We start from the raw sequence: 7,696 nt of genomic DNA, 5'->3' as shown, positions 1-7,696 counted from the left end.
GATCTATTTTACCAAGTGCTTTGAAAACCATTTCTAGGGGCGTCTACCTTTGGCTCAGGTCATGATCCCAGGGTCCTGGGGCTCCCTGCTGGGTGAGAAGCCTTCTCCCTCTCCCACTCCCACTCCCCTTGCTTGTGTTCCCTCTCTCGCTGTGTCTCTCTCTCAAATAAATAAAAATCTTTTAAAAAAACAATTTCTAGATCTTTTTTAAAAGTATTGTTTTTAAGTTTTGAAATAATTATAGATTCACAAAAAGTTGCAAAAATAGATATAAAGAGGTTCCCTTTACCCAGTTTTCCCCAATGGTTACATCTTACATACTTACAATACCAAAACCAGGAACTTGACATGGGAACAAGGTGTATATAGTCCTACATCTTATCACATGTGTAGACTTGTGTGACCATCATTATTAGAATACAGAACTATTTTATTAACACAAAGATTTCCCTTGCTCTGCTGTGTACATTCACACCCACCCCCTTATCCACCAATACAAAAGTTTTGTAACTCTGTTGTAAGATGAGTATTTATTTTCTATTTGTACCTGGCTAATCTCTTTCATAATACTGTCCCCACCCTTTGAATTAATGTCATGATTAATAGGTCCTCATCCTCAATTTTAAAAACAATGCAATCAATCTGATCTTCCAGGCTAATTTCCCTTATTCCAGAATTTGGTTTGGGAAAAAGCACACAAATACACCTGATTTGTGGTGGATTCCCTTCTCCAGTTTGGTCCCACCTTTTCATAGCTTTTCCTAAAGTCCCTCTTTAGTTTTCCTTGTTTTAAACTCTTTTCTCACATCACTGAGAAATCTCAAGATCCTGATAACTAATTTCTTATTCCAACAGAAAGGAAATAGATTTCCAAAATAGGATTCCAATTTATTAATTCGCTATGAGGTTTGTAATGGACCAGTAGGGTCAGTTCAATCACCACCTACTAAGAAAATTCCAAATACAATTGCAGGGTTGCTTGGTAAATGCAGATACAAAAAAAAAAGGGGTGATGGTGGTGGTGATGGCCCTATGGTAGCTTAGTCAAACTTTGGCGTAACTCAGGAAATCTCCTCTTGCCCTCAGGGATCAATTCCAGCCCTCAGTTCTTCAAAACTGAAGAACACTGACAAAACGACTACTCTTCAAACCTCTTTTTCAGAAACCCAGGCTGAGGAGAGACGGGGTGGGAGTGGTGTTCATTTAATTCTAACACCTGAAATTGCCTCCTGGGCTTGTGCTAATTTTCTCAAATTCAATTTTGTGGGAGTCCAGAATAACTTTTACCTTTCAGACAGGAGATATAATCTTAGTTTGGATTTTGCAAATATTTAGCAACATGAAAATACTGCCTTTTCTTATTCAGTGTGCGATTTCACTTTTGGTCCTCATTTTCGGCTAGGCCAACTTTATTCCTAGTACACGTTTTCTGTGAATACCCAGCCTTTTCTGAACAGACCCACTCTGGTTATAAACAAACCTCGGGTATTTTGATCACTTTCTAGCATCTTAACAGGTGTGGCGATTATGCTGAATGGTCCCAAGTCAGGTGTGACATGAGAAAAAAAATGTCCACTTCTCACCACCGAAAACAAAATGGAATACTTAAAATTTAGGCACAAAGATTAGAAATGGCCCACTCTTCCGCGTCCCCGCATCTTGCTGGAGCTTCATCAGCCGCCTAAAAAGTCCATTTTTTTTACGCAGTCCGGGTCGAAGGCCCGAGGTCCCAGGCCGGCCTCCCAGCGCGCAGCCCGGGACCCGCGCCCCGGCGCCCAGGCCCGCGTGGCCGCCCCGCCTGGGCCCTGCGTTGGGCGCTCCGCCTCTCCGGGTCGGCGGCGGCCATGGCGGCCACGCAGATCCCAGCGCTGGCGCTCGCCGTGCTCGGAAGGCTACCTGAAGCCACCCGGCCACTAAAACTTCTCTGGGTCGTAGGAGGGTTCCGACAGCACCTCAGCTTAACCCTCTCCTCCGCTGCTCAGGAAGACCGCAGAGGCTCTGGGCCCCGCTCGCAAGGCGGACTAGAGGGAACGGGGAGGAGCCCGGGGAGCGAAGAGTTAACAACGGCCGAGCGGCAGATCGTGGACCTGCACGCGGCAGCGTGCGCGGTGAGGCCCCTCCTGCCCGCCCGGCCCCGCCTCGCCCCGCCTCGCCCCGCCTCGCCCGGCCCCGCCCCGCCTCGCCCGGCCCCGCCCCGCCTCGCCCGGCCCCGCCCCACCCCACCCAACCCAACCGGGGCCCGGCCCCGGGATCCGTGCGCCTGCGCGCCCCCGGCGGACGGAGAGGTAGCTGGAAGCCCGCGCAGTTCTTCCTCTGGCTTCGGACAAGCACGCGCGCTTACCGCTCAGACCCGTTCGCTTGAAAACTGGCCAGTTCCCTATTATGGGCAAAGAGTTAACGTATATTGGTATTAAGTGTGGGTCCCTTCTGATCAGCGTCCGAGCTAAACTCTGGTCGCAGTTTGGGACCCATCATGACTGTGTGTGTGTGTGTGTGTGTGTGTTCGTTTGTTGGGGGGCGGGGGTTGTTTGCATTGATGGAGGAGGTAGAGAGGAGCTGAGAAGTCACAGGAAAAGTAGGCTCTGTGTTTATCTGTATTATCAGTTAAACACTTTGCCATCCAATGATACAAATAATGCAAAAATTTTTTAAAAAGATTAATTTTTGCTACTATCCTTTCGTCTTTTCTTTACACCCTAACACAGCACCATTGTAAAGGAAACTAATAACAGGCGTTTACATTCTTCCCAGACAATCTTGAGCTATGTTTTCTTCTGTTTGGAGGATTTGACAATCACTTATTAGTACCAGTATCATAACTTATCATGTCCGCTCACAGTTTCTAACACCTCAGACTACATAAATTTAAAGAGAGCAGGTTTATATTTTTATTATCTTGAGAGAACAAAGGAGTTCTAGCGTGAAGATACAAAAACAATGTAAAAGTAACCTATTTAATACACTGTGTGTGACCAGTACTTGATGTCTGGTGTAGAGTTACCTGGTGTTGCTTGAACCAAGGGACTAGAGAAGAAAACTTGAAGATTTTCTAAAATTGACTTTTTTCCCCCCACTGCCAGTTAGTAAGGCCCTGGGAATCCACTGTTTGGCTCATTCAAGTGTTGAAACTTCTGCATAAAGTTTCATCAGGAGATGACTGGCAGCTTTTGATTGATCTTGTTTATATTCCATTAAAAATAACGTGTACTTTGTTGCCATACATCACCATATAAATATGGTAAATATAAGCAAAAGTTTCATTCTTTTTAGAGTAAAGAGCAGTGGCTTGTAAAGACAGGTCAGCCTGGGAAAGGAGCAGGACTTTTTCTCACTTAGGAAATCATCCATGTTTCATCATTGAGTGTCAATATCACAGGTGAAATGGCTGTCCAGGAGACCAAAAGTAAATCCAAAAACAAGTTTGTTGTTTTTCTTTTCAACAAATCAGAACTCCCCTCTCAATGGTCCTTTTCCCCTCCAGGCAGATGGGTCTCTTACCTTTCTCCCTGTGCTGATCTGCATGACCGAACATCTTATTTTCCAGCCACTGGCCGCACTCCTGTCACATCTATGTCCATTGCCACTGTTACCTGAGGCTCCTTTACTGAGGACAGATTAAGTTTGTGTGGGCAGCCAACAAGCTCAAAGTTTCAAAATCAACACAGAAAGCAGGAGAGCAGGCGCAAATGCAGGAGCAATCTGTTTGTTAGGCTTATTTGCTAGATAATTGCCCTCAGAAGACCCCCAGAAACTATGAAAAGTGAAAAGAAGACTGCTAACAGAGCTCCCAGTGCTTTTTTGTTTTTCTTCCAAGTCTTCAAACACGGGTTTCATAAATAGAGAAGTGAGGTCTTGACAATTGGTCATTCTAAAGTAGTGTTTAGTGCTTCTGGTTTCATGTAATCTGCTTCTGTAGTCCCAAAAGATTTGAGAAGCCCTATAGACTGGCCTTGAGACTTGCTTGCTGGATTTCTGCTGCCGGGGTCTGGCTTGGCTGGAATACCTTAGAGTAGACCTAGACTTGCACTCTATGTGTCTTTTTGCTTCATGCTTTATTCATGGCTAAATTCTCAACCAGATTAAAATATTTAGCCATTAAGGAAGACACTCTGAAGAAGTAACTTGTGGCACATACAAAAATATGTTAGAAGACCTGTACATGTCACACGTATTTTAATGTAGAAGTTCTATACAAGAGTGATGCAGAGTTACTTCATGGTAAAAGGGTTATATAAAAAGCCCAAGAAAAAGTTCCTCTACAAAATCTCGAGGATAAATAATATCACCCACATGGCCCAAATCCATAGAATAGCCTGCATTATTCCCTCTGCCTTCACACAGTGTACTTGGGATACTTTTTAAAAACCATGTTTGGGGCGCCTGGGTGGCTCAGTTGGTTAAGCGACTGCCTTCGGCTCAGGTCATGATCCTGGAGTCCCTGGATCGAGTCCCGCATCGGGCTCCCTGCTCGGCAGGGAGCCTGCTTCTCCCTCTGACCCTCCCCCCTCTCATGTGCTCTCTGTCTCTCTCATTCTGTCTCAAATAAATAAAATCTTTAAAAAAAAAAAAAACCATGTTTGGGGGCGCCTGGGTGGCTCAGTCGTTAAGCATCTGCCTTCAGCTCAGGTCATGATCTCAGGGTCCTGGAATTGAGCCCCACATTGGGCTCCCTGCTCCGCGGGAAGCCTGCTTCTCCCTCTCCCACTCCCCCTGCTTGTGTTCCCTCTCTCGCTGTCTCTCTCTCTGTCAAATAAATAAATAAAATCTTTAAAAAAATAAATAAAAATAAAAACCATGTTTGAATGTCAGTAGAGTATGCTTCCTTGACATCTGAAGTGGTGTAGTAAAAGTTTCTTTTGATCAAACTTGTGAAAGCAGTGAGTGTTAATATGTTAAAACAATACTTTTTTCACTTAAAAACAGAACTAACAACCCTCCCCCAAAAAGAAAATAGTGTAAAATGTGCAATGGAGTAACACATCATGAAGGTAAGGAAAAGTGTTCAATAATAGCAAGGTAATACTTTTCTGTAAGGACTGTTGGTTTTGATTAGCACCTTTTCTGTAAGTTTAAATCATTATCCACATATTTTAAGTACTGAAATTGCAACTGCAACTTCTGAGTGAAAGTTCATTTTCAGCCTCTTAAGCTCTTAAAGTCATCTAAATCACCTGTTATTAAACTTGTTCCCTAGAAACCGAATGAAAAATACCTGAGCAGTGGCTACATAGTTGTTGGGTATAGAGGAGTTCTTGTTTTTCCATCAACTTCTCATTTTTCTCAAACTGTATATTTTCTCCTTATGTCACATAAAGTTGGATTGTATATAATGTTGGAATGCATTCAGTCTTCAGTTGCAAGTGCCACCAAAATTGCTGGGAAGAAGTTTAATGTTGTTCAAAGAAAAATTTTGCAGTGTTTTAGGAGTAGAAATTATGGTGAGGAGCTATGGTGAATATTGAGATTAATGAATTGTTTTATTTTATTATTCTTCAGGCTGGCCAGTTACACTACATGGATCCAGCTACTGGCTATACCGTGCTCACACAGCTCGCCCACTTGCAGAGAGGTAACTGCTGTGGTTCTGCCTGCAGACACGTGAGTAGCAAATTCTCGCATTACCGCAGCAGTTTTCGGTGCTTCCGTAACTTCGTAAATACCTGTTATTTGAAAAACAAGTCAAATAAAAAAGCTAAATAGACCTGGAGTGCACTTTTCACAAGCCACTTTAGCCAAGGACAATGAAGTCCTTAGGACCAACATAGGACCTTTAAAGTTAATGGCATTTGGTAACATTTCGCTGTGAACATCAGTCCCTTGAAATGCTGTGATTTGGAATTCATGGGAGTTCTTTATTACAAGGAGACTTTTCACGAGGTTTCAAATAAGTCACGTTCACTAGGCAAGTACAAAGGGGGCAGGAAAAGAAACCCTGCGTATTGCAAACTAGTTTGCAAACAGCGTTTTTGTCTTCATTATTAGCCGAACAAATAGAAATTTGACCAGCATTGTGATGTGGGTTTCCTTTAAATGATAATGATTCCCCCCCCTTTGTCCCCTCCTTCTGTCTTCCCTCCCTTCCTTTCTTTTCTTCTTCCCTCCCTTCTCTCTCTCCTCTCATTCTTTCCATGGCTGTTTTGTACTCTATCTTAAAAATAACCATGAAGCTACCTACCCCAAACTTAGTGCTGTACATTTCCTAAAATGTGTATTTCAGTGAACATATCTCTGTGCTCACTGATTAAGATGAACTAACTAAATCCTTCCCTATGCTGAGCAAGAAAATTAAATGGGACTGGGTTTGTCACTATAACTTTTTAAAAGCATACTAGTAAGGTAAATTGTTACATGTTAAGATTATAAACAGGTAACAACCTCTATTTACAGACCACTTTGACTTTATGTTTGGGAGCAAGAAGGTATTATTTCCTTTAACTGACCCACTTTACAATTAAGGACTAAACACTAAATGCATGTATTGGCTGGAGCCAGTATTGAAAAATTAAGCCTTCACTTTTTATGTATGTTCCTACCTGTGCCGTTAGCTGTTTCTAATCAAATGCATTAAGAGCTTTGCATGAATTGAGGACTTGAGAATTTTCTAAGAGTGAGTTTTTGACAGTAGAATTCTTAAAGTTAGAAGGATGCATTTAGGAAGTGATTCTTGGACCCTAATTAGGACCATTTGCCAGAGGTTGCCATTATTCTCCTCTTAGTCTGCAGGACCCAGTAGATCAAATGATCTATATAACATGATTAGAAGTCTCCTTTTCCACCATGAGAAGTATTGTACTTTTTCAAGATGCCTGTGAAATAATTCAATAATAGTTTTGTTTTATTTCTTCTGCAGTGTCCATATGGCCAAGTCAATGTTAAAGATCCATCTCAAAGGAAGAAATTCAATTCATATTTTTATGTTTGACAACAATTTCCTCTCTGTTCTCCATCTAATTGAGCCTGTATTAAAAAAAAATACCCTAATCCAGAATTGCTCTCTGTGCTGTTAGTCCTTGAGCACTAGTTTAATCATAAGTACATATATTAAAAGAACATCAATAAAATGAAAAAGCTAGCAAATGTTTGTGTGTTTCTGAAGTGGCACATTGATAGTTATTTTCCTTTCTTTTTGCTTCATTATCAGACACATATGTTGAAGAAAGAAAATAATGACTGTGCCATTAAATAAATAGTAGCAATCGGGTCACATTAGTCACTCTTGATTTTTCTTATAGCCTCCGTTCTCCTACTGTTTTCTCCTCCGTGTTAGCCACCCAAGGGAGGTTGCTGGCAAATAGAAGAGTTTGAATACATTCTTCATTTTATTTATATCTTGAGCTATAAAAAGATTGATATAATGCTATATTGTGCAGCATATGAGTGCCCAAGAAGTGCCATTCTGCATCAAGAAATGCTCTCATCTTCCATCTGTTCTTTCAATAAAAACTCTAAATCATTCTGACTTGGAGGTCAGGCCGCTTAAGATGCCTCTGATTAGACCATTCTCACTTCTCTCCCCCGCAGCTTCCTTCTCCATGTCTTACGGCACTTCCCAAGCAAATCTATCTTAGGACATTTTATTATCTTTATACCCATTCCATTCACTGTAGTGACACCTTTGGGCATCAGTATCCAACCCAGGTTAGGAGCTCAAGGGACTATTGTTCCTATACTTTCTTCCCTGCTTCCCTCTGAGGAC

At 42.2% G+C, this 7,696-nt stretch overlaps 1 protein-coding gene across 1 annotated transcript; it reads left to right on the top strand.

Moving 5' to 3' along the window:
• The first annotated feature begins 1,837 nt into the window (after window positions 1-1,837).
• Window positions 1,838-7,148, top strand: C6H1orf53 (chromosome 6 C1orf53 homolog). Its single transcript, XM_021682494.1, has 3 exons — window positions 1,838-2,108; window positions 5,497-5,598; window positions 6,851-7,148. The coding sequence occupies exons 1-3, from the start codon at window positions 1,845-1,847 to the stop codon at window positions 6,920-6,922; spliced, it is 438 nt and encodes a 145-aa protein (XP_021538169.1). The 5' UTR covers window positions 1,838-1,844; the 3' UTR covers window positions 6,923-7,148.
• Window positions 7,149-7,696: the final 548 nt, after the last annotated feature.

Source organism: Neomonachus schauinslandi, chromosome 6, assembly GCF_002201575.2.
Source record: "Neomonachus schauinslandi chromosome 6, ASM220157v2, whole genome shotgun sequence".
Lineage (NCBI taxonomy): Eukaryota > Metazoa > Chordata > Mammalia > Carnivora > Phocidae > Neomonachus > Neomonachus schauinslandi.
Note: the sequence above shows the minus strand (reverse complement) of the source record. Positions and strands in the feature narration are given on the sequence as shown.